At 51.0% G+C, this 26,660-nt stretch overlaps 1 protein-coding gene across 3 annotated transcripts in view; it reads right to left on the bottom strand.

Annotated features, from left to right (window-relative positions):
* The window catches only part of LOC144824974 (ATP-dependent RNA helicase DDX25-like), a 2,510,053-nt gene that overhangs the window by 2,346,781 nt on the left and 136,612 nt on the right, over positions 1-26,660 (bottom strand). For all 3 annotated transcript variants that reach the window (XR_013609216.1, XM_078683906.1, XM_078683905.1), the window contains exon 2: positions 2,152-2,191. Coding sequence is in view for 2 of the 3 variants with exons in the window: in XM_078683906.1 (XP_078540032.1) it covers positions 2,152-2,191 (40 nt within the window). In the remaining variant the exon portion in view is untranslated. The remainder of the gene's footprint in view (positions 1-2,151; positions 2,192-26,660) is intronic.

Below are 26,660 nucleotides of genomic sequence, written 5' to 3'. Positions count from 1 at the left end.
TACGAGTCGTACCGCCTTGTGCGACTCGCACGGGAGGAAGCCCAGGCTACGGAGCTACCAGTGGCCCAGGTAACAAGGAGCGGTGCGAGCCTCGTTGGAAGGGCGGCTCGTACCGCGGCTCAAGGCACACGCTGTGGGGCCCACGGGGGCTGCAGCTGGACAGACAGGTGCGAGCCTTGGAGGAAGGGCGGCTCGTACCGCGGTTGAGTTACAGTACCTCAGAGATTCTTTGTGAAGGCGGGTGCGGGGAAATAAGAACGTGGCGGGTGCGGGGAAATAAGAACGTGGCGGGCCCCGAGCCCGGTGAAGATGTCTCGGTGTCGAACTTCCGCGAAGGCAGATGCGAGGCGCCCAGCGGCTCTCGTTCAGAGGGAGGCTGGCGCCCGATGCGTCCGGGCTTCGGCGGTCTGTACTCTGGGTCTGTGGGGTCCAGTGAGGACGTCAGGTGGGAGCGTGGGGGGGGCACACCAGCGAGCCTCCGACGGCGAGGTGATGCAGCGACTTTCCTCAGCGGGGGGAAGAGCGGCTCGGCGGAGCGGGCCTCTCCCTCGGCGGGGACGGGGAAGCACAGTTCGATCACGGCCTCGAGGAGGGTCTTACGGGGCACCAAGGTCACGGCAGCGAGCCTCCAAGGAGAGGTGACACGGCGATTTCCCTCAGCGGGGGGAGAGCGGCTCGACGGAGCGGGGCTCTTCCTCGGCGGGGATGCGGAAACACGGTTGGTCACGGCCTCAAGGAGGGGCTGGGGCACCAGGGTCACGGCTCCGGCGGGGGCAGAAGTCCTTGCAATTACGGGCAGACGAGCAGAGAGCAGGTTGAGCCAGATGGTCCTGTGGCTCAGGTCAGGGGGCAAGCACAGACAAGACCTTGGAGAAAGTTTCTAGCACAAATCAGCAAAGTCTTTTCAGCAAGTCTTTTCCTCTCCTTCCTCAGCAAGGCAAGCAGCAGGCCAGTCCTTCCAGTGTCTTCTCCTTCTAGTTGGGCAGAGGTTCTTTGTGGGAAACAGGATTCTGATTTACAAGGAGCAGGGCTCCTACTTTTCTACAGCATTTTCTTTGTTCTCACAGGCCAGGGGGGCCTTTGCATAACTCCTTTCAGTCTCTGAGCACTATGTTGGTGTACTCTGGCTTCTGCTTTCAGTGTGAGGGGCAGGCACATCAGACGCTCCACAGGAGGTGGAGCCAGCATTGTGTGGACAGGGGCAGCCAGGAGTACCTGGTTGACAGTGCTTCGCCCTTCCTGGGCCAGGTGTCGGCTGAGTCATCAGTCGCTCCCCAGGGGGCGGAGCCAGCATTGTGGTGGCAGAGCACAGCCCTATTCAGAGTCCAGGGGCACTCCCACCAAGGTGTAATCCTGGCATTCACCACCTGTCATCCCCCAGCCCTGTCACTCACATAACCCAGACAGTCAGATACACATCCAAGCAGAGGCGGGCTGAAAGGGTTAGGCAAGCAAATGCTAACTTTCTAAAAGTAACATTTGCAAACACAGGATATTAAAATAAACTTTGCTAAGTATTTTATTATTCTGAGTTCAGGCATACTAAACTTGACTTTCTACCATGTTCCCTGAGCCTGCTGGGATTATACAGTTTAATAATTCCAGCAGCCCATCTTGGCCTAAGAGAACAGGTAGCCTTACAATAGTGAAAAACGAATTTGGCTGTAATTCACTATTAGGACATGCCACACACATCAGAGCATGTCTTACCTTACACTTACAATTCACCCTGCCCTTGGGCCTACCATAGGGGTGACTAATATGAAGTTATGGGAAGGTTTAGAGGCTGGCAAGTGTGTGCACTTGCCCAGCCAGCATGACAGTACCAGACTGCACGCAGGTTCTGCCGTGGCAGACCCTAGACACATTTTAAAGGCTGCTTCTGTGGGTGGCGCAACCAGCGCTGCAGGCCCACTAGCAGTATTGGCATTTACACGCCCTGGTACTCCTGGTGCACGGAAATCAATCACAGTTACATTGGGAGCACTTGCACTGCGGCACAGATTGGCCGTGGTGCAGTGCCCTGAGCAGCGGACACCAGCAAAAACATCTGAGGCACATCAGCAAAAAGTGGAAGGGAAACTCACGCCAAGGTGCCAGGTCTAACAAAGGGTAACAATGAAGCAGAACATTATAAAATAAAAGTCCTACCTATGCCGTAGTCTCCAATTTTCGTAAAACTCAGCTTCGACTACAAGAGGGAAAAATAAGGAAAAGTTACATATTTGTAATCCTGGTTCTTTGCCACCGGTATTCTCTTTGATACGCTTAAAAGAAAATGAAATTAAATGAATACGTTCTTGTATAGCGCATGGCTACCCTGAGGCATCCCAGCGCTGCGAGACCATGGACTGAAGAAGACACTCAGTGAAACAAAAATGTCTTCAATTTCTGAGTTTGTGCAAGATCTGGAACAGTGTTTTATAAAAGGTCATGGTTTCCGTTCAAATCAAATACATAAGAATCATGCCAAATAAGGCAACATTTATGAACCGTTTTAACCAATTAGTTAAAATACAAAGCAACAGTATACTTCGCCACAAAACACCACTTAAAAAGCACTCGCATTGGAAAATAAAAAGCATGAAATGGTACAGAAAGAAAAAGACAATACAGATAGTAAAACTAGTCTCAGCTCCTTTAAGAACTCAGCAAGACTGAATGAACTATTCCATCACGTCCAGTTTTTGTAAAGAAGTTTGTTTTATGGGAATAGGGAATATGCAACCATATTATATGTATTTCAAATAATGTGGCCCAGAAATGTGGGTAGCATGCTAAACCATCTTAAAAAGCACAATTAGGGCGACTCAACTGACGAGAAGCCTGGCCTCCAAAGTACCGGTTTAGGAGTGCAAGTTGAGACAATGCTTAGCAAACGTATGGACTGATCCTCCTAGAAGTAGCCTTCAAAAAGTCAGAAATGGAAACATTTCTCCAAGCGCAAAAATAACAGTAGCAGAGTGTGCTAAAGAACGGTGATGGATTAAACCCAGATCTGTTGACTGGGTGTGAGTGTTTGAGTCAAATGCTCCGTCCATCACCACCCCCTTTTGTACCACTTTGTCTGCCATAAGTAGGGAGGGTATGCTCAGTCGTGAGTCCCTTGCTCACTTTGGCACTGGATTCAAGCAAGATGGGCTGAAGACGGCCGAAATGCCAGGAACCGGTCCTCGGAAGCTTGTTTCCGGTACAGGGAAGGCATGGCTTGGCAGTTCGGGCTGGACTGTTCCCATGAGGCACAGGGTCAGACTGATTTGCATATTGCCATGTCTGAACTGGGGTGGCAGAGTGAGCGAAAGAACGATGATGGATTAAACCCAGATCTGTTGACTGGGTGTGAGTGTTTGATTGGTACAGATGCTCCGTCCATCACCACCCCCTTTTGTACACCATTTCTCCAAGCAGCAGCAGCCACTTTCCCCTTTAAGAAATGGACTCCAGTTTACAAACAAACACAAGGAGATGATGGCCGGAGCACTGAAACTTTTCAGTCACTTGCCCCCAGTCACAGATCTGGGTTGAATCCATCATTGTTCTTTAGCTCACTTTGCCACCCCAGTTCAAACTTAGCCATAGGCATATCAGTCTTGATCCTGTGCCTCATGAGATTCAACCCAGATCTGTGACTGGGGAGAGTGTCTGAAAAGTTTCAGTGCTCCGTCATTCATCTCCTTGTGTTTGCTTTGTTCGCCCTAAGTAGGCATGGTATGTCCAGACATGGATCCCTTGCTCACTTTGCCACTGGATTCAAGCTGGCCGGCTGATACTGGGTGTTACCCTGAAACCGGTCCCAGGATGCTTGCTCTCGGTCCAGGGAAGGCCTAGCTAGGCAGTTCGGGCTGGACTATTCCCATGAGGAATAGGGTCAAGACTGATTCGCATATGGCTCGGTCTGAACTGGGGTGGGGAAGTGAGCTTAGGAACGATGATTGATTCAACCCAGATCTGTGACTGGGAATGAGTGTCTGAAAAGTTTCAGTGCTTCGTCCATCATCTCTTCGTGTTTGCTTCGGTTTACATGGCCTATTAGCTTTTTCATAATAAGCAATATTTTAGGACACTATCAGACTGTCTATGGTAAGTTTAGCCCCTTCCGTGCTGCCGTTGGCCTTTGGAAACACTACCTGGCTGGTGCTGTGAACGGCCAACGGCTGACGCGGCCCTGCCCACTCCTTGGAATGCCCGCACTGTGCTGAAATAACACCTGCGGTAAACGGGTTAAAGGAAGCCAGACCAACCCACACAGCACCTTAATCAACAATGAGTTGTTTGAACTTATAAATCTCTTATCCAAATATTAATGTTACATCTACAAAACCCTGGGAACATGCAATTGACTACGCAGGGAATAATGGGTGTGAGAAAGTGCCCTCTTGCATTGTATGCCCCCACTTTTTCCTGAATTGCTTATGTGCTTTGACGGAGAGGGCTGCAGCACTTCTTGTGGCACCCTCAGAGGTCCTGTACTATAACGCTCTCACACGGCCTTTGCAGGCTGCGTGACTTGGTGGAACAAAGTGAAGAGTCGACATGGCACACATCCATGTGTGCCATGCCCACAAAACACTGCCCTGGCATACATCAGTCATCCCTCTAGATGGGTGTTCTATGCCAGTGGTGAGGGTACAGGTGCATGAGCCCTGTACCCCTAGAGTACCCAAGTCCATTCATGGGCACTGTAAGTACAGTGCTGCCATTAAGAGTATATGGTGCTGTGAGTGTCATTACGAACTCCACAGCACCATAATGGCTGCACTAAAGACTGGGAAGTTTGGTACCAAACTTCTCAGCATATTAAACCCACACTGATGCCAGTGTGGGATTTAATGTAAAATTCACGACAGAGGGCATCTTAGAGATGCCCCCTGAAACTCTACCAACGCCTAGTGACCTGATTGAGCCTAGGCTGCCACCACCAGACTTGTTTCTGGACCCCTGGTTCGAGAGCTTGCTGCTCTCTGGGGCCTGAAACAATGCACATCTTGGGACGAAGTGCAAAGCCTCCTCCTCCAGGACGGCAGGGTTCACTAAGGGGAAGCTTCAAAAGCATGCCGCCTTTGTGAGCCTCTCCAGACCATTTGCTGCTTTCAGCAACTGGTCCTCACTGGTTCTACCCCACACTTTGGGTGAGCGACCCGGCAGGAAAAACAAAGTGAGGAAGAGAGATGTGCCCACCTCTGCCAACTCCACACCGAAGGTGGGGGAGGCAAGGTGAAGCACAGCCTTGAGTCCCCGCCATCTTGAGGATAGGGGGGACCCAACCAACCAGGGACAGGCTCCTGCCCCCCTCCCACTGTAGAGTGGCAGAATAGGGAGTGTACCCACCCCAGGGATGGGACCCATTGGTCCCTGCCCTTTACTTACATGTAATGCCCCTAAATTTAGTATTTAGGGGCACCCTGAACCTGCCTTCCTCAGATCCAGCAAGAAAAAGAAGACTAAGAAGGACGAAGCCGTACAGAGCTAACAAGAGGACAACGCCCAATGACTTGGACCCAGCCCTACAGGCCTGTCTCCCCTCAAACCTGCTCCTGCAAAACACTGGAGTGCCCAGCGGCCAGCAACGTCAAAAACCCTGGAGGACCTGCCAGGATTCACTTTCCAAGCTGTTTCTCCCGTGAACACCAGACGTGTTTGAACTGCATCTTCTAGTGCGAGCCAAGAACCGCAAATCTAGCCCACTCTGCACCCGCTGAGCCAGAGCGAAAAAATACCACGAGGGGGTCCCCCCCCAGCGATCCTGACCCAAGATCCTGCGACCCCTGGCCTGCCTCAAGCCTCCAGATGACCCCTGCAGCCTCAATCCAGAGGACTCCCCTTACCGCGACCAGAGCGGGTAAGAAAATCCAACGTCCAAAGGCACTCCAGCACCAGACGCCCCACGGCCTTGTGTGCCCAACCCAGCGGTGCACAACCATCCCAACTTACCCCTCGAAGTCGTGGTCACTCCTGGAAGATCCTCGTCCCCGAGACTGCAGTGTTTCTTTGTCCTGGAAAATCTCCATTGAAATCAACAGGGCACCCGACCTCAAAACAGCACCCTGCACCCGGACACCATAATGCCTTTGAGGGTGCCCCTTTGTGCTACTTGGTCCCCAACTTGCCCTGAGCTTAACCCTAGGAGCTTGGCTCTCACAACGCAGTGGCCTGCTTGCCAGCAGCCACCAACCGGAGTCCCCCTATCCTCCATAGGGAAACATTGGGCCTCAACACTGCACCCAGCCGCCCTAGTGCCGCTGAGGGTGCAACAACGATGCATCACTGACCCAGGGCGACCCCCCCTCCACACACACACCCCCCGCGTCTAACCCCAGAACCTCAACTCCAAAAACCGATCATCTACCTGGAAACCGATGACCTCTTTCCTCATAGGATAACAGTGACACTTTCTCCCAAAAAGTTTGACGACTTGAAAACTAGAAATATTCCTTAAAAATCAGCCGAACCACCAAAATGTATTTTCTCAACTGTTTTCAGGAAATGTCCCAGTGCTGAATCTAGGTATCCAAAACGGAGTAAGAAAAAGTATTGTTAACATAACTTACCTGCTAAGTGAATTTCCCTCCATTGGTGATTCTATGTGAAAAAGTTTAAGTGTCAACTTTTGAAATGCAATAATATTCTTTAAGAATGGTACTTCTAACTAAAACGCATTTACACACCTGTTATCAGGAAATGTCCCAGGGCTCAATCTAGGATCCAGCCCTGTGTTAGCAAAAGTAATCTGAAAGTAATTTACTGCATTTTACTAAAAAAGCCCATTCATTTAAATGAACTATACCTGCAATTTGTTGCAAACTGCTTACTTAAAACTGTAACCAAAACCAGTACGAGTTACACTGCAATGTTGAAGTGTGTGCATACCAGTAATTTACTACTGCAAAGTATTTTTATGCTTACCTGTGCCAGGCTTAGTTGGTTCTAGAAATAAAACAGTATATTTTTTATACAAAACTAATTGGCCTAGAGTGCAGTTCTTGTGTGAATTCATTTGCTGACAGTGTGTACATCAAATGCTTAACACTGTCCTCTGATACTGCCTTACTGCTCGACCAAGCTACCACTAGAGATTAAGGTTCTATCTAACTTTAACCTCTGCCAAACCTCTGGAGACCCTTGGACTCTATACACACTTGTACCTCACTTTGGTGCAGTATATAAAGAGCCAGTTTCTTACAATGGGTTTTAGAAAAAAACACAAGAGGAAACAGACCGATTAATGCGCAAATGAGAACACTTTTAGAAAACAAAAACAGGGGAGAGTTCTTATTGACACTTTATGAAGATATAAAAACCTGTGTGGGCTACTCAGTGTGAGACGTTAGCCTGGCATATGATGTCCACTATTCCAGTGGGCACCTTGCACCAGTCTAATCGACCCTTATTGATGGTGGTTGTAAAGTCAACCTTATAGACAAGCTATCCTAGTGGTAGCATGGACCAGCAGTCTTAGGCTAAGACTTCAGAGAGCATGTGAAGCAAGTTGTTTTACGAATTATAATCCCTTGAATACCAAATGAAAGGACACCACACAAGGTATATATTAAATATATATGTATTTATTTCTAACACAACCACTCTGAGGTCAGAGGTCAAAGTACATCACAAGTTACTCGCTTAGCATACGATAAGTTGCACAAATATAGTTATGCCCTAGGGGCCTCACAAACCATATAATAAGGAAGTGGTATAAGAACCACGTGAGAGTTAGACAGCAGGCCTAGGGCCTGTAGAATCGCTGGGACTACATTAAACAACCAAAGGTTAGGAAGAAGGAGGCCCACGGGAGATGCGTGCAGTGTCTAAACATAGTCGCGAGTTACCATTGACTTATAATGGGAAACGAAGGAGTTACAAAGTTACTGTTTAAGGACACTTCCGGATGGACTAGGATGAAACCCTTTTAAACTAGGACACTTCGAGAGTCAAGACCCATGGGAGCACCGGAGTACTCGTGTTACCTCACCCAGGGAAGCCGGGTGCATAGGTGCCTTTTGGTGTCGGGTTTTGTCATAGTTTTCTATGGAGATCTGCAAAGAAGTGCTGCAAGCAACCAGAGGAAAAGTGTCCGGGTGGATCCAAGGGTGGATCGGTGATGTGAAGAACCTGAAAGCAGAGGAGTCAGTGACCAGGAAGGAACCAGGCGATGTCGCGTGCTTGAAGGTGAAGGAGGTGAGTTTGTCTCTTCAGCCACGAGGTCCAGGAGGCATCGACTATGACCAGGAGCTGGATACAAGCTGTCCCACGATGGATCTAGTTCACTGCGGTGTCAGTAACCGGATTGGACCCAACAAACCTTGGCAACCACAACCCACGCAGGATGATGAGATTGGCTCTGTTGCAGACCAGCTAGGTCTGGGGCGCTTCTCCTTTGTAGAGAAGCTGGAGCAAGCCTGGAGCAACCAGGAAAGCAGTTTAGTTAAAAAAAAAGTCTTCAGGGGGCTCACTAGCCAACGGGCAAGGAACCGCGAAGACGCGTCGAGCTGAAATGCAAGAGCAGGCCCCACGCGGCACTCGCGGAGTGTGGAGGTCTGAGCTTCGGTGCAAATGGCGCTCGGTCTGGGGCTTCTCGTACCCCAATGCACAACTGCGAGGGTACCTCTGTAATCGAGCAGTTAGCAAAATGCAGGATGTCCGGTCCCACGTCTCTTGTGTCCGCCACAGGTCTCAGCTTTGCTTTGGAAGTGGGTCAGAGTTAGAGAAGTCTGAGAGTCCAGTTCCTGTGTCGCTGAGCCTTCGGGTTCTGGTGGGAGCGTCGACAAAGCAGACTGGCAAGTTACTGGTGGTGCCTGTTTGCACAGGGTGGTCACTTCTTGACCACAAGGGAGATGTCTTCTAGTCAGACTAGAATGTCGAAGGTCCAAGAGTTCTGTATCAAAGTTTCTTTCCAGGATAATCTAAAGTCCTGAGGACATAACATACATATACTAAGCTAAGGGGCTGGATTACCTGCCTAGATCCCTCCAATGGGTGGACCTGAGAAGGGGTGGTTACACCCCTTTTCCTTTGCCCAGTTTCACGCCAGAGGTGGGGCTGGAGTGCCCCAGCAACTGGTGTGAACCGGGTTATGCATGGAGTACCTTGTGTGTCCCAGGCAATGTCTAGATGCATTCACTGAATGCAGCCCTCGCTGCCCCAATACACAACCCCTGTCTGGGGAGGTGCTGGCACCTCCCTGGACAGGAAACCTATTGTCCAGGCCGCCCTCGCTGGAGTTTCCCCCAGCACCAGGTGGTCAGACTCGTGTCTGACCACCAGACGCAGCAGCATCCATTTTGTGATGCTGAAGTAACATACATGTCTTTTCCCTCTAGAAGGGTGGAATGCTACCACCGCCGCCAGAATTGGCGGGAGTGTAGTATTCCAAAGTGTTTGACACCTTACACGACATGTTTTGATAAAGCCAAACCAAAGTTAGCATTAACCGCAAGGATTATAATGTACCTAAGAGTATATGGTATGGCTAAATCATAGAACAGCTATAAGAAGATGGTTTCGAAATCTGCAGAGGGGCTCATGCCAGGGCACCCTCTCACATAAAACCAAGCACTCTGCCTCCAGGATTGTCGAGGTCTACCATAGGAGTGACTTATAGGTGCATATGTGTATATATAAGGTAGATATAGGTATACTATATCTAAGTAAGGGGTGATTACACCACCTTACCCAAGCTGAGTGATTAGCCTAGCCTGTGGTGTCAGTTTGGAGGGCCAGCCAGGGGTGGCATAATACATGCTGCAGCCCCTGGTAGGCCTTGGATGCACCTATGCACTGGGACCTATGGTACACTATACAGGGGCTCAAAGAGGTGACCCAATACCCAATCTGGTATGTACCTAAAGTACATGGTATCAATTTAGAGAGAACAGTTGGGCTGTGGGTCTGATTAGCAGGCCCACACCCACATTAAAGTCGAAAAACCAGAGAATCACAGCAAAAAGTGGGGGTGACCTTAGGAAGCAGACCCTACTCTCCTACACTCAGAGCCTGAGGCTCACTCACCCCCAACCTGGTCCGATGCAATAGCTAAAATAAAGTTGACAAATGGTTCGGTCATGTGCATCTGATCAAACAAGGTAGGGCTGGGAGGGAGCGTGGCTAAGAAGATGACTTACAAGATGGTATACTTGCAACTCTCTCCACCGGCCCATTCTATAATCTGCCTATTATCCTGAATTTGCGGAGACCCTCAAAAGACAGCCAGATTGCCAGGGAGTAGAATGCATGGAAAGCTGAGCCGCTCCGAAGCTGCCATCACCCAACCACTGTACCCCGAATTGAAACAGCAGCATTTCCAAATATGGCGGCGACAGGGGCAATGGCCGAGGTTGTGGCGCGCCTGGAAGGCTTGTGACAAGTCGGCGACCGCAAGGCCCCCTCTTGGCGGTTCGGGACTAAGTGATGGGAACTGACTGGGAGTTCTCTGCTCCCCTCGCTCCTACAGTGAAGACCACCAGTGCAACTAATCTACAATCAACGGTGGCGATAAAAAGCCGAAACCTATGACCCCCCCACCCACTCCCAAATATAACTCCCAGTGGCAAGAAACTCAACTGCGACCCATGCTGTGTGTCACACCAGAGCAGCGGTGTCCCTGTGCAGGTATGGGGTACAGGCTAGTGAACAGGAGGGCGGCTCTGGCAACCTGACAAGACAGGCCGAGACTTTGATGTCCTTGGTTGCAGAGGTGCCCACAGAGCCATAAAGACATGGGACACGCCGGCAATCACGCCGGAAGACCAACCTACTTCGCACGGGTGTGGGTATGCCCTGAAATGCGCTGGTGCTGAAGACTCCATTCACAAATACCCTTACAAGAGGTGCAGGCGTGTTGGCAGGGCAGGAGGGGCAAGAGGCAGAAGGTGGCCTCTGTAGTGAGACACAAGATGAGAAGCCCAACTACAGTGCAGCAGGCACGGGTACATGGTGGTAAGGCCTGAGGACACCAAGGGCATTCGGTGCACCTTGCTCTTGTCTGGCCCAGGGGCCTAAAGTAGTGCAAGAGGCGACTACACCGGAGCGGCTGGGAGCCCCTGGGACGATGGAGGCAAGGATGAGACCGCTCCTCCCCCCTACCCAGTGGAATTGTTAAACAAGTGACAAAATAAAGACATGCAGGGGTTAGGGTTCCTGGGGCCCCCACGTGTTGCGCTGATCCCACTCTCCAAACACAGATGTGGGCAACAATAACACAATCCCAGGGAGCCAGACACAGACTGAAGAGCCTCTCAAACACTAAAATCGGGAAAAGGAGAGGCATAGACTAACACTGGCTAATGACATCTTGTAATCTAAGATAGGACCTCTGAAGTCATGCCAAGCTATCCAGCTCTCACACTCCTGGTAGTATAAATTGTCTCCCCACGCACGTTGTCCAACTGCATACAACGCGTCATCTGACCCTCTACTCCCTTGTTTCGTCAGTCCCACAGACCCCACCAAGTTCTCAGCCCTATATCAGCTCTGGAAGCTGATGCCATTGGCGTATCGTACCTCCAAAAGAACCAGACTATGGTTCACATGCCTCCCTCCACAATCCCAGTAATAGTGGCCAGAAATAGAATCCCTAACATGATTTATTCACCTAGACCTACTGCTGAATACACCACCATTAAAACATTACAATCCACTAACATTAGTCCCTGCCCTCCAACATGCATGCTGCTCAACTTTAGATCAGCAGCTGAGCACGCTACAAGTCTCGCAGAAGCTATAAATTAGTGAAGAAATCACTTTCCTCACTAAATCCTGGCTTAATGATCAATGAATCCCCACACTAGACCTGCTCACACCTGGATACACCATCATTAGACATTACAGACCAAAAAGAACAGGGGATGGACTAGCAATCCTTCACAAAGAAGGAATACATCTTTCCATCTTAGAAACAACAGATTACTCGACTTTTGAATACCTCCAAGTTGAACTTTCAGCTTAACTGCTCCTCTAACAAACTACACACCATCTTACAGACTTCTGGTGATCACGTCCACTTCGCAGCAGAGTTAACTGACCTGGTGATAAGATTCTCCCTAACTGACACAAAGGAAATGTTCTTGGGCAACGTCAATATTCACTGAAACAACTCAGAAGAGACCACAGTCAGGAACCTCACAAACCTTCTCGAAATAAACTACCTCAAACAACTCTGAAATGAACCAACTTATATTAAAGGCTCCACTCTTGATGCAATCACGAGCAAAAATTACAATTTCTCACTTAGATCCAGGTCACAAATTGAGTGGTCTGACCCACCTTAGGTCTTAACTAGCCTCAACATATAAACCTAATCACTGGGCTAGGAACATCAAACAAGTCAACAGTATCAACAGGGCACACCGACCCTCAAGATCCTCAACTGGCTCCCCATCAAAGGAAGATGTATTTACAAGACAGCTTGCATAACCCACAAAGTCCTTCACAGACATACCCCAACTATCTAGAAAAACTTACGAAAGCAAAAAGAACCAGAACTCTGAGAAGCTCCAACACACTGCTTCTCATACCTCCCAAACTGAAAAGGAAATCCACCCAAACTCGCTCTTTTTCTGGAAATGCACCCAGGATATGGATCTGGTGCAACCCGTTTCTCCCCCTTCAAAAGGGACCTGAAAAGCCTTCTCCTTAACAAATACTTTAACACACATACTAACTGAACTGTGTCCCAATTGCTCACTCGCTCTGTGACCAGACCCTTTGCGACAGTTGGTTGTACGATTGCTTCAGCTGTCTAATTTGAAATCTACTCCTTTAACTCATGCGGTTTTAATTGACCGCATACAGTAACCACCTTAACTGCGTAACAATTATTTTGGTCTCTATTTATGCATGTACTCTAACCTAGGGACTTGCATTATATGTAAAGCCTTTTTATATGAAGCGCTCCAATACCTTCGGGTCTAGCTAGCCCTGCAAAAAAAAACAAAAAAAAACTAAATAGATCTGGGAATGGGTGCCAGAAACAGCGGATGAATTTCTTATCTGGTTGAACCACCAAACCCCGTGCCTACAATTCACCCATTCCATCTCCCCCGAGAGCATGGATCTCTAGACCTCAATCTTTGCAGCCCATGGAGGGCTGCGGACCACTACACACTTTGAAACCTACGACCGGAAAAAAAAAAAAACTAATGTGGATTGATAGTTTCCACCTACACACTAAGGAAGAATCTCATGTATGGCTAGTTCCTGATACTGTGGCGAATCTGTAGTAACATCATTATAAAACGCAGGCAGTGGCTCACTCCGAAATTGAGACAGACACTCTACCCACAGCCTCTTATTGCTACAACTAATAAAAGGGCCCACAACAGGGATGCCCTTTTAGAACCACTAATCAAGAACAAGGAAAACTCATGCCTGATCGGAGTAACCATCTATAACATAGCCACTGACTCAGTTAGAACATTTACAATGAACTCTGGGGTGTACTAAGTGCAGGCACATTGAAGTTTGAAAAAAACACCTTTTTTCAAATAAAACTGCTGCAAGTCTCAGATACGGTTTAGTTCACACACTCTAAAACATAGCCTCGGGGGCGTGGCCAAGATGGCGGCAGAGTAGGACGTGCTATTGTGTCCCTCCGGCGCCTGGCCATTCTTAGCTCTGGATAGCACTCTTCCCGGAGCCCGGTACCCGACATTTGTGCCCCTCTGCCTCGCCTTGAGGCGGTCTGCCCTGTTACCGACGCCCAGCCTTCCGACTGCCGGCGAGCGGGTGTCGCTCCTCACACAGCCCGCAACGAGGTGACCTCCGGCCTGTGTGCGCAGCAGTTGCAGGGCCCTCCGGAGTGCGGTCACGGGACGGAGAGCTCCCTGGGACCCCGCCGGTGCCGTGAGGGGTGACCGGAGAGGGGGACGGACCTGGACGGCGCTTTGGGGTGGCGCCCCGGAGAGGCGCAGAGACTTGAGCGCCCCGTGGGGGTAAAGAGCGTTTCCCAGCCCGGTGGACTACGCGAGGCGGCGGCTTCTGGGCCTGTGCGGCCCGGTTGATTTTGTGGAAGGAGCGGAGCGAGTGTCGGGCTGCCGCCTGGTGGGTGCTGCTGCAGGTGCTGGCTCCGGCAGCCTGGGACGAGGGGGCGGCCCGCCCAACGCCAGACTCGCCGCAGACTGGCCCATCAGGGCCTGGCTGCGGAGCTCTCACCGACGGGAGGGGCTGGGAGTGTGCTGCACTCCGCCACCCAGGTGCGTGGGATGTGTCCTCCGGCTGAGCTGCCCTACGCATGGTGCTGAGCTACTCGTCAGGTGCCCAGATCTCTGAGCCTGCTGTGACCTTCATCGATCGTCCCCGAAGGTGGTCGTGCATGTGTCAATGGCTGTAGGTCGGCACTGTTCTCTATCTCTAGGGGGACGCGGCAGGGGTGTCCCCTCTCGCCGCTCCTATTTGCGTTCTATATGGAGCCCTTTGCCCAGCGCGTCAGATCCCACTCCGACATTGTGGGCATTCGCTTTGGCGCGGACGAGCATAAAATCAGCCTATACGCTGATGTTATTTTAGCTCTACAGAACCCTGCTGCCTCTTTACGCTGCCTTTCTGCGGAGATTCGGGCTTTCCATGATGCGGCGGGCTTTAAGGTTAATTTTACCAAATTTGAAATCTTGAACATCTCCATCTCGCCGGAGGATGTGGCTGACCTGCAACGTGACTTCCCCTTCCGCTGGACGCAGTCTGACATCACGTACCTAGGCATCCGCCTTGCTTCGACTGTGTCCCAGACGCTCTCCTTAAACTACACCTCACTGATAGACCACACTACCAAATCTGTCTCCGCATGGTCGCGCCTCAACCTGGCTTGGTTTGGCAGGCTGGTGGCTATTAAAATGACCCTTCTGCCCAGAATACTATGTTTTTCAAATGCTGCCCCTGTGGTTCTGAAAAATCTGGACTCGTGTAATAAACTTTATCGTAGCATGACGATGTTGGTATCAAAAGACCGAGAATGACAAGTACACTATGTACAAGCATTTTCGTCATATTCGAGTAACGATTTCACCTCGAAATCGTAGTTCTTGTCCCGAACCCTCGGCTTCCATTTTGTGTACGGCAGCCATTTTGTGAGTTGCCCTCACCTAGGCTTATAACTACAGCCAAATTCGAGTCCAAAGGACACGTACACCTTAATTGACTTCTCTGCGACCTGGGCAAGCTGGAACCATTGCCCCAGGCCGAACCTGCCCGGCCAGTTCCTTTCCCAGTGGCCGAGCGAGATAGCATCAAGGCACAGCCTACCATAAACCTTTTCATCGCACACACACCCTGCCTAATCTTGCTCACACCTGTCCGTTTCTTTATCTACGACTTGCTTTACGAGGAGGAGGTGCCCGTTTTTATTGAGGGTCCACCAATATCTGATGAAAATGTTGGGCCTTGCCGGGTAATTTGTTGTGGGCAGGAGAAACTGAAATGTGGGCTTGTCATCATGACTCTGCTTTTTCTTTGTAGTGAAAACATGTGAATGATCTACCGAAATGTGAAGAATGTTTGCCTAAAGCGTAATATTTTGTATAAAAAGAGAAGCCTGGCTGTGTAAGATTGAGCAGTCTCCTGAGAATATATACACCGTGTTGTTGTACTTCTAGGACGCCTGTTACTTGGTTGCAGCCAATAAATTCGATCTTTGACTTCACCTATAAATTCGATCTTTGACTTCACCTAGAAGACTCCGAGTTTCTGTGTCCAAATCAGGTAGAACTCATTAAGTCTTAGGGTGTACCCTGACACCGCTGGGTTCCGAAAAACCCAGTACTTCACCCCTTACACCACCGCGGGATGCCCTGAAGAAACTCCAGGGCTTGTTGAATAAGTTTCTTTGGGACAATAAGTGGCCCCGCGCAGCGTTTGCAACGACTACGCTCCCGAAAACGGCTGGTGGTTTGGGCTTCCCCCTATCTCTTGACCTAAATCCAGGCCTCCTGTCTTCCCTATGTGGTTGAATGGAACAGACCTGAATCGAGTAAGCATTGGTTGTTCATGGACCAGACTGTGGCGGGTTGCAACATCTGGCGAGAACTCTGGCTACCTCGCAAAGACAGGGCATGGGGTCTATTCTCCGACGGTGACGTCCCCAACACTCAAGGCGTGGGACCGGTTGGCACTCCGCAGGGGTTGGACAACCTTCCCTTCGCCCATGACGCCGATTGTGGACAACCCCTCTTTCCCCTCTGGCCTTGCACCGCCGATCTTCCATCGTTGGCGGGAGAAGGGCTGTAAGTGGGCGGGCATGCTTTTTGATCTGGAGGGGCTTATCCCCTTTTCAGGGCTGAGGTCGGAACACTCCCTCCCGGACGTGTGGGATGTTTTTTTACGCACAGGTGGCACACTGGGTGACGCATCCGGCTAACGTGGCGTTGATGTCGCCCCCCTCACGGCCTTCGAGCAAAGGATTTTGCGCAAGAAAGACGATCGGAGCCTTATCTCTGAACTGTATGCCATGATTTTGCATGATCCGCGGCGGCAGCGTACAAAGGCGCAAGTGCGTTGGGAGACAGAGCTGGGGCGTCCACTCTCGCAGAGAGAGTGGGAACAGGTATTCTATCGCGCACATCATACTACTGCTAACACAGCGGGTACGGAGTCAGCCTACAAACTGGCGACGTACGGGTACTATACCCCGCCGCGCGTTACATGCTGGGACAAGGCTAAATCCAGTCTCTGCTGGAGGGGGTGCGGTATGTCAGGCAATCTCCTGCATTTGTTATGGCGCTGTCGCAAGCTAGAACGATACTGGACCGCGGTTCTTGACGAACTGGATGCTGCGTTCCAGATCACACTGCCTAGCCTTCCTGAGCACACACTGTTAGGCCTCCCACATCCCTCTTGTTTTCCTCTGCGCCCTCTGCTAGGATGACAAATTGCATTAGGACTATTGACTGCACGGCAGGTTCTGCTGGCGAGCTGGGGTTCCCCAGACGTCCCTGATGTGCGTGACTGGTTGATGCGCCTGTGGCATGCCTTAGCGATGGAGCGTTTGTCCTTGACTATGGATGGCAGAGGGTCCGAATATACTACTCTGTGGGCCTCGTTTTTGAGTCTTTCATCTAAGGAGCTTAGAGAAGTTACATGTCCGAAGTACTTACAAATCCTGCAGATCATTCCCCTGAGTCCGGTGGGTACCATACCGGCGTCCTAGTGCCTAGAGAGGGATCTGTCGGGGTTAGAAGGATAGGTGTGCTGAAGTTAGCTTGGCTGATGGTGGATGGGGAGTGGGGAGGATTTTTTTTCTCCGTTTTTCTTTTGGTTCTTGTTGGTTTCCATTTCTATGAAAATTGCGGACCCTGCTTTGCCGGTGGGGGGTACTTAAGTTTTTTACTACGCGGGACCGCCCTCCGGGTTGTTGGTCCAAACGCTGTTTTAACTTCCTATTTGCTTACGCCCTGCCGGCGAGTCGATGTAGGCAGCTGGGCTGTGTATGATGTTACCTGGCCGCACAATAAAACGTTTGATTCTAAAACATAGCCTCAAGTCTGGCAGGGTACCTTATGGGGAATCCTAAGCCTACTGGATACTACCCCTGTGGATCATGCAATGTCTAACTTGACAAAGGTAACAAAAGACCTATATCTAGGTCTGCCTTCAAAATGAGAAGTATCCTAAAAAATTGCAATTCAGAGAGTAGTTTACATAGTTATAAGCCCATGTGGACTCTGTTACATTAGCATGACCTGTAGGAAAGGGAAAACCAGAATCACAGAATATTGCAGTTACATAAAACTGTTTTGGAAGAATGGGAGAACAGTAGCAACTCTGAATATTCTATTCGAAAGAGAACAGTGCTGGGTGTATAGACTACAGACACACAAGACTGGTCTCAATAATGAGATCCAAAAGAGTTTCTTCAGCTAGAAGGACCAATAGTTTTTTCTGCTACCTCAGATACTCTGCATTGTCATCCCAGACCATAAACAATCTCATCAACATATCATTTAATTTACCCACTCATTTTTAACAAATCTCATCCATTTTCTTTTTATTAAACTTTTTATTAACTGCATAGAAAGAGACAGTAGTGTACATCACATTTTGAGCATTTTTCGTATTTTCGTACCAGACAAAAGCAAGGCTCAGCACATGAAATCACACATACTAGCTTTACAGTGAGTAGGATTACATCATTTACGCAACATTGAGTGGTTCGTCAACCCTGGAAGTCACTGAGGCTCGCAGATATGTCCTCTATACTCATTCCAGCTGGACCAAATATCAACCCACTTCTGTGGGCAGCCCCTCACCACGTAGACTGTCTTTTCATGATGCATGCACCAGTCCATGTCTTTTTTCCATGGATCAACCTTTGGGGGCATACCAGCCCCCCAGAGTCTAGCTACATTACGCTTTGCAATCACAAATCCAAGCGTAGCCCATGTTCTACCCAGTGTTGATAGATCGGTGGGTTCCCATATATTCAGCAGGAATCGTTTAGCCTCCACCTGCAATTCCACCACCCATACCTCGTGCATGCACTGGTGTATTTGTTGCCAGTAGAGCTCTATGAGAGGGCATTCCCACAGAATATGGAGATACGACCCCGCCTCCCCGCATCCCCTCCAACAGAGCCAGTCAGAGCCACGGGCCATGAGTCGCAACCTCGTGCCTAAAATGTACACTCGGTGAAGTATTTTAAGTTGAATCAGACGGAGTCTGGCCAATATGGCCACCTCCCTAGGGGATGCCAACGCTCTATTCCACTCCTCTTCATCAATTTCTAACCCGTCCGCCTCCCATTTCCTTTTGAGAGTGTGCAACAGCTCTGGGGAGTTATTAACAATCTTCTTATACGTAAGGGTTATGGCGTGGTCAGGGACGTGACCGTCTAGCAGTCTGTCTTCCGGGGGGGGGGGGGGGGGGGGAAGATGCTGGAGGAAGGGTCCCAGGGGGAATGTTGGGTGTAAGGGAGTGGCGAACCTGTAAGTAACAGTAAAATTCACTAGGGGCAAGCTCATAAGTCTGTTGGAGGTGCGCGAATGATACAACCCCTTTGGAGCCCCATAGGTCTCGGACGTGGGAGATCCCAATCAAGTCCCAGTTGTGGAACCCTTTCGTGCGGTGCAGGCTGCCCAGACGCTCAGAGGCCCACAATGGAGTGGACATAGTGATGGTATCTGCCCAGCCCAGCATCTTTTGCACCACGTGCCAGATTTGCACAGAGTGTTTGGTGGCCCCGGTGAGCGGGAACCTACCCGGTTTAGAGTAAAGCGCTCTTTCATAGTTCCCCCCTCTCTACATCTTCGATCCACCCTTGGATCACAACGTACTCTTCTCTCCTGGCCGCCTGCAGCATCTTCCTCTCCAGGCTCCATAGAACTACACGACGAAACCCGACACACTTTGGCACCTATGCACCCGCTTCCTGTGGGTGAGGTAACTCATGAACGCCGGTGCTCCTGTATTGGTTTACACCTCTAGTGTCCTAGTTTAAAGTTTGGTAGGTCTAGTCCAGTCGGAAGACTCTTAAAACTGTAACTCGATAACTTTTACGCACCATTGACTTTGCATTGGTGCATGCGTGTGTTTTAGCGCTGCACCCGAATCCCGCGGACTACTCCCGTCCTAACTGCTGTTAGTCCAGTGTAGTCCCAGCGATTCCCAAGGCCCTAGGCCTTACCACAGTTCGAAAGGTGATACTTATACCACTTTTTTGATATATGGTTTGAGTGACCACCGGCCTCATCCAGAATTGTGCAACTTTCATATGTTATACTGTGCTTTGGTTTAAACGCTTGTGCTTCTATACTCAAAGAGTACAGGGGATTATTCTAGTAATAAATACTTATATTTTTCTAATATATAACTTGTGTGGTGTCCTTTCATTTGGTATTACAGGATTGCATATGGTAAAACAGCTGGCTTCACATGCCCTGTTGAGTTAAGCCTAAGACTGCTTAGTCCATGCTACCATTAGGATAGCTTGTCTTTAAGGTTGACTTACAACCATAAGGGATTGCTTGGACGGATACAAGGTGCCCCCAGAATTGGAAACATCATACATCAGGCCAACTACTCACACGGCCCGAACACAGTTCAACAATGTCTCAGCCTGCCCCAGAAAGTTACACACCCCGGATTCAGTTACCTCAGGGGAGCAATACACTCATCATCTCTAATCACATCACAGTACGTTATCTCCATATGGCTCGCTACCTGCCGCCCGTTTGCTCCCCCCCAAAGAGAGGGCATGACATCTATGTACAGGTTGCGTAATACGTTACAGTTCGTAGAAGTTCACTCCTGCTGGTCTACCATCGTTACTGCTCTCCTGCTTCATGGAGAATGTCCCCACGAGGGCTGGCCGAGTTCGACCTCCAGGAGCGCTGACTCCGTCCCCCTGCCTCCGACTGTCCAGTAGTCGATCCAGGTGAAGCAACCTGCGTGTCTCTCCAGCTACCGCCGTCCCGGCTGTCCGGATTCCTGAATGCCTCCTCGTCCAGCCAGCTCTGTACATCGGAGGGGTTAGTAAAAAATAGGGATTTGCCCCCGGCAATGACCTTGAGTTTAGCCGGGAAGATCATCATATACTTTATTCCCTTGTCACGCAATGCTGCTATGACGCCTGTAAAGGTACGGCGCTCCCTCTGTACCTGTAGCGTGAAGTCCGGGAAGAATCGGATAGTGGCATTCTCATATTGGAGGTCACCTGATAGACGCCATCCTACAAGCGGCTAGGCTATCTCGATAGTTCAGGACCTTCGCTATGATAGTTCTGGGCGGTGCCCCCGGCTTTGGCTTGGGGATGGGCGCCCGGTGCGCGGGCTCAATGGTAAAGATACGCGATAGGCGCTTAGGTTTCAAGTGGTTGAGTATCAGGTCCTCAAGGAACAGCTCCACACTAGGCCCCTCCGTTTCCTCCGGAACGCCCACCACGCGTATATTGCTCCTCCGAGCCCGCCCTTCCTGGTCCTCGAGCCTGAAGGCCGTCTGACGGTGTTGGTGGACTAGCTCATTTACACGGTTCTCCAATGTTTTTGTCGCAGTCCGAAGCTCCTTGAGTCCGTCTTCGTTGCCCGGGCCCTGTCAGAAGTCTTGTTGAGGTCCGCTCGGAGGAGGTTAACCTCAATGGAGATTCTGTCTATCTTAGTCTCCAGATTAGTGCCCAGGGACTGTTTAGCCGCCATGATAGAGGCCAGAGATGGCTCCCGAGGGGCAGCCGCCTCGGCGTCCGTCGCACCACCCGTCGGGGGGGGGGTCCCTTTCTGGACGGCATATTTGTCTAGTTTGTTGGATTGCGTGGGGACAGTAGATTTGGGCCTCATGATGGCGGGACGCGCCCCTGTCGCGCGGCAGTCTCAAGGTAGTTCAGTGCTTGCAGGAGGTCCAGGCCACTCGCAGCCAGAACAGAGGATCACTGATGAAAGGTCTGAGCACCACTGTACGCAGCCCAGAAGCAGCACACCACTGGCCCCGACCCGGGGTCAAGTCAGGAAGCGACCAGCCGCTGTCTCTCAAGACCCCCCACTAGGTACAACACGCACCTATCCACGTCCTCCCGTTGATCTCCTCTGTAGGGGGCGTCCCCTCTTGTCTCACCCCATCAGGATATTTGATGCCAGGTCATGTCGGGGCCCGCACCGGCCCGAGAACCCTCCGTCTTGTCCCACGCCAGGCCTCACTCACCGTCGCCTCTCTAGAGCCACCGCCGCCTCACTCTGTCAGGCGAGCAACTCAAGCGTGTTCAGCAGCCTGCAGTAAACTGTAGAATTTGTGGCGCAGGTCAGTGCCGCGGTAGCCCAGAGCCCCAGGATTCCAACACTTGGGCACAAGGCATATCAGGAGGGGTCACCTTGCTCACGCAGTCGCTCCACACCGACCGCGTGTCCGAGTTTTTCAGGCGGGCCAACCCTAACCCAACCGTGCTTCCCGCCACTGCCAAGGGGCCGGCCTCTGGTAGATCGGGGGTTGATATGATTGTCTCTAGGGTCCAAAGTGCCCCTTTTTCTTTCCTGTCGGGCGGCACACGCTTGTTCCCCCTTCTCCTTCACCCACATGGGGGCAAGCAGGTCTCACCGCGGCGGGCCGCCCAAGGCCGCAAAGCCGGGGTCTCGCCTGAGACCCGACCCGCCTGCGGTATTCACAATCTCTGGCTGGGAGACAGGAGAGGCGTCGGAGGCCTGCGGTGTATCCGCCTCCCTCGGCTGGCCTCAGCGCGGCCCCGCAGACTTCATGTGGGGGTAGTCAGGGGTAAAAGGAGTTCCCACGGCGATGTCACCGGGCAGGTCCCAGGGCGGGACCTCACCCACCACAGGGTCCCCCTCCAGGGCCGCCCGCTGTTTCTGCCGCTCCGGTGACTGGTCGCAGATGGGGCAGGCCCCCAGCACAGCACCCGCCTCTCCCGGACTCACGGAGCAGGGTTCACGACACCACCAGCCGCACCAACGTGCTCCACTCGTCGCAAATCCGCCGGGAGACACAGGAGTTCAGACGGTCGCAGCGCCGATTAGTCCTCACAGCCGGGACCTCACCCACAGCTCAGGCCGCCATCCAGGCTCTGGCGTCCACCCTCCATGAGCAAGTGAACAGCAGATCGCCCGCGACTCGGGCACCGGATCGAGTAGAGTGCCCTAAGCAGTACAGCGGGCGGAGGATCGCCTCCGCATGCCTCCGTTGCCAGCAGGGCTGGAATGGTACGGATTTTGCCGGATTTTTGTGGGAATAGGGAAATCGGCTTGAAGGAGCTCCGAGCTAGGCGGCCATTCACATCTTCGCCAGGCCACGCCCCTCATCATCAATTTTCATTTGCCAACTAAGCACCGGAAAGCCTACTGCACTAGGGCTACCACACAAGTGAGCTACCATTTTTATTGGGAGACTTAGGGTAAAACAATTGTAGAGCAACTGTTATTACCTATTGACTTTCGATGAATTTCTGCCTTCCATATGAAAGACCATGCGAAAAAAATAAGTCATTTCGAAAAATGACCTATAATTCTATGTCAGGACCGGATGCTCAGATTATGCTTTTCTTTCTACACTTTATTCCTTATAACAAAAGCACAGTAGCCAGAAAAGCACTAAAATAAGTTTTGTCCCAACACTATAGGGAAAACATAAGGAGAAAAAACTAAGTCTGCAAAAAAACTACAAATCCCATCAGTCCATAGGGGATGTGGTAGCATAGTCCTTCCATAGTGTCAGTACTGGATAGAAAGGGCATCCATCTTGTGTAATCCCCCCTCTGCCAGTTAAGTCTATTTGTTCACCTTCTCTTGATACAAGTGCTTAACTTTGGTTTTTTGTACTGTTCTAGGTAAAGCAGTATGTGATAACCGGCGCGGAGGGGAGCGCATGTGTGTAATAGCTTTCATCTGTTTTTTTCTTTTCAGATTCCCCTCACGGCCGCGGGAGCGTCTCTTCATTCCTTACGCGCCGGCCCAATTGCAGCGGTGCGTTGACGCCCGGCAGGGGGAGCTCCTGCATTACGCTGCTCCCGCGGCACGGTTCACTCAGTTGAGGACCTGTGCTGCGTGAGCTTCATCACCGGAGCCTGTCCCCCTGCCGCCACACGGGGTCGTTATGGAATTTCTAAAATGCCCCGCTCTGTGTACTTAGACATGCAGCTCATGGCTCAATGTCCCCAGAAGTTGACAGCTCAATTGCAGCAGACCGTTTCCCTCTTAGAGGATCTGGGGTTCGTCATCAACAGGGAGAAGTCGGTCCTTTCCCCAGAGTCTGGTTTTCCTCGGTTTTGTCTTGGACTCTATCCACTCCTCCTTGAGTCTGCCATCTCGGAAGGTGGCCAAAATTCGGCACAAATTGAGGCAGACCATACCTCCCTCCGTCAGATTGCCCGAGTGGTGGGTCTTCTCTCCTCGTCAATTCAGGCAATCTTTCCAAGGCCCCTTCATTATTGGGCCTTGCAACGCCTAAAGGCGCATCACCTCAGGAGAGGTCTATCATACGATCAAACGGTTCCCCTCTTGGCGGAAGTGAAGGAGATGTCATGGTGGCTGACCCTCATGGAGGCCTGGAAAGGCCGAGCGATCTTCGGGTCAACGCCGGACTTGGTTATAGAGTCAGTTGCCAGCAGGTCAGGCTGGGGCACCCGTTGCGGAGAATTCTGCACAGACGGCACCTGGTCATAAGATGTTATATCAACAACAGGAGTACAAACCCGTCGACCGTGTTGGGATTGGGGTATGATATAGTAAAGACATATGGTATCCCAACTGGTTTAATTTGAAGGCAATTAGTGTGGATATGAATACAACATTATCCAGAAGGAAGCAAGGAGACTCTATATGATTATGGCATGTGCTCAAGGCATCATTCATTTAAGCATTTTGGGACAAAAGCATAAAGAGAGTATTTCACAGTTATTACAGCACTGCAATACATAAATAATAAGATTGAGAACAACTCAAATTGCACTTGGTGCTCAAGGTGTGTGAGTGAAAACCAAGGTAGCGACCCATGTGACAATGTGAACAGCCTGGGCGGCGCAAGGTGACTGTACCAAAAATTCACTGTATATATTTTTGCACCAAAGAGGTTCCAGGTGATTCCAGGAGTATTTATCTAGTTTGGTTCAATGTGGTGTTAGTTAACCACTTTGTATATCGCCCCTATGATCGCGCTGGATGGTCGACGGCGTTTCGATCCATACAATTAAGTATCTTCATCAGGACTGGGTCGATGGCAGTGCTGTACAGGGGGTAAAGGAAAAGGGTAAGCCAGGGAGGCAAGGGAGCGGTCAAGGCAATGGGGTGCACCGTGGGACGGGGTGCAAATTAAGTGGCAGGCTCCCAGGTGGAGGGTGTGTTGGCCGGTAGCAGGCTCGAGGAAGGCAGGGTCGGGGTGTTAGCGGTGGGTACAAGCGATGGGGGAGGGTCGATTATTAACTATTTAAAAAACAGAGCTGGGAGGTGGGCGAGGATCTGGAGACGCTGGGGTGGTGACTGCGTGGAGAGCGAACATGACGAGGGAATGAAGGCCTGGAAATTGGTGCAGAGGAATAAAGTATCACCGCAAGAAGTGGATATCTGGGCAGCACGGTGAAGATGGCCCGGGGGGGCGTAGCTTATGGGGTGCCAGGTGGGGGAGGTCGAGGGAAGGCGCCAATGGAGGGTTGTAAATGGAAAGGTATGTTTGCTGGAACGGGTTGTTGCTGGAAGGGGCATCAGCCAGTTAGTACTTTAGACTCAAGGACAGGGGGGAGAGACCACCAGGTTGTTCAAACAGGGTGGCATAGGACCTAACTCAGACGAATGGGGTAGTACCGCAAAAGCGGATGCCGGGTGTCTGGACCGCGCGGCGCGTGTGTGCTGGTGGTAAAAGAACTGAGGGGCGCGGGTAGAGGAGTGAACGGAGGAAGGGTTAAATAGGGGAGGAGAAGAAGTTGCATATCAACTGCTTAGAGCTCCTGGCGGGGTCATTTGACATTCGCTGCTGGACCAGGGATCAAGCGAGTTTCATGTGTCTTGCTAAAGATGGACAACATCTCTACGGTCCATTACGTCAATCGCCAGGGGCACGCGTTCCAGAGCCCCGGCGGGCCTCGCAAAGGAGTTTTGGGAGTATTGCCTGGCTCATCACGTCTCCGTGACAGCGGAGTATCTTCAATGCCAAGCCAATCAGGTGGCGGATTGGCACTCCAGGTATCTGAAGGATTCCAGCCTGTGGAAGCTGGATGTTCAAGTCTTCGGGTGGTTGAACAACCATTGGGGGCCGTTCTCGATGGCTCTTTTTGCGTCCCGCCTCGACCACAAACGCCTGCGTTTCTTCAGTTGGAGGCCCGACCCTCTAGCGGAGGCCACGGACGCTTTCCTCCAGAACTGAAGCCAGGAAAAGTTATGCTTTCCCGATGGTGGTGACGACGGCGGCCCGGGTCCGGCACCTGGGGGCAGATCTGGTGATGGTGATGCCGTGTTGGAGGCCTCAAGTTTGGTTTCCAGTTCTTCGAAAACTTTCTTGGGATTCTCTAATACTACTCCTCCCCGCTTCCTCATCGTCTCAATCCTGATGGGAAACAGCATCACCTCATCACCCAGGGCTCTCTCCGCCTCATGGCATGGAGGCTTTCAGGAGACGTTGGTCGCTCCCAGGCCTTTCAAGACCGGCTCAAACGCTCTTGTCAAAGGCCTGGGCAGACAGTACCACTTAACGCTATAGTTCTGCATGGACTAAGTGGATACATTAGTGTCTTCAACGGGACTTTGATCCCGTGGTCGCAGGAGTCATTCCCATTCTAAACTTCCTTGCTGAATTAGCAACGGAAAGTCTGGCGTACCGGTCTATTAATGAAGTGCGTTCTGAAATTTCAGCAGCTCATTGTCTAGTTGACGGAGCCCCTGTTGGGGAACACCCGTTTGTCGGCTTTTGCGGGACATTTGCCTGTCATTGCCCCCAGAGCCACAATGTTCTGCTCTCTGGGACGTCAATTTGGTTTTAAACCTCCTTCTGTATTGGCAAATCAACAAGTATCTTTCCTTGAAAGAGCTTTCAGCAAAGTTGGCCATGCTTTAATGCGTGGTATCCTGTCGTAGGGTTTCTGACGTCCAAGCTTTGGACATTACAGAGTTTTTTTACCCAGACGGAGTTACCTTTACGGTGGGTCGTCCTACTAAGTTGACATCAAGAACAATTTTGTACCCAGCCTTTACGCATGTCCCCAAGCTGTGTGCAGTGAATTGCCGTAAAACATATGAGGACATGACTTTGGAATTTCGCCC

This window comes from Lissotriton helveticus, chromosome 3_1, assembly GCF_964261635.1.
Source record: "Lissotriton helveticus chromosome 3_1, aLisHel1.1, whole genome shotgun sequence".
Taxonomy (NCBI): Eukaryota; Metazoa; Chordata; class Amphibia; order Caudata; family Salamandridae; genus Lissotriton; species Lissotriton helveticus.
This window is presented reverse-complemented; position numbering and strand designations above follow the sequence as displayed.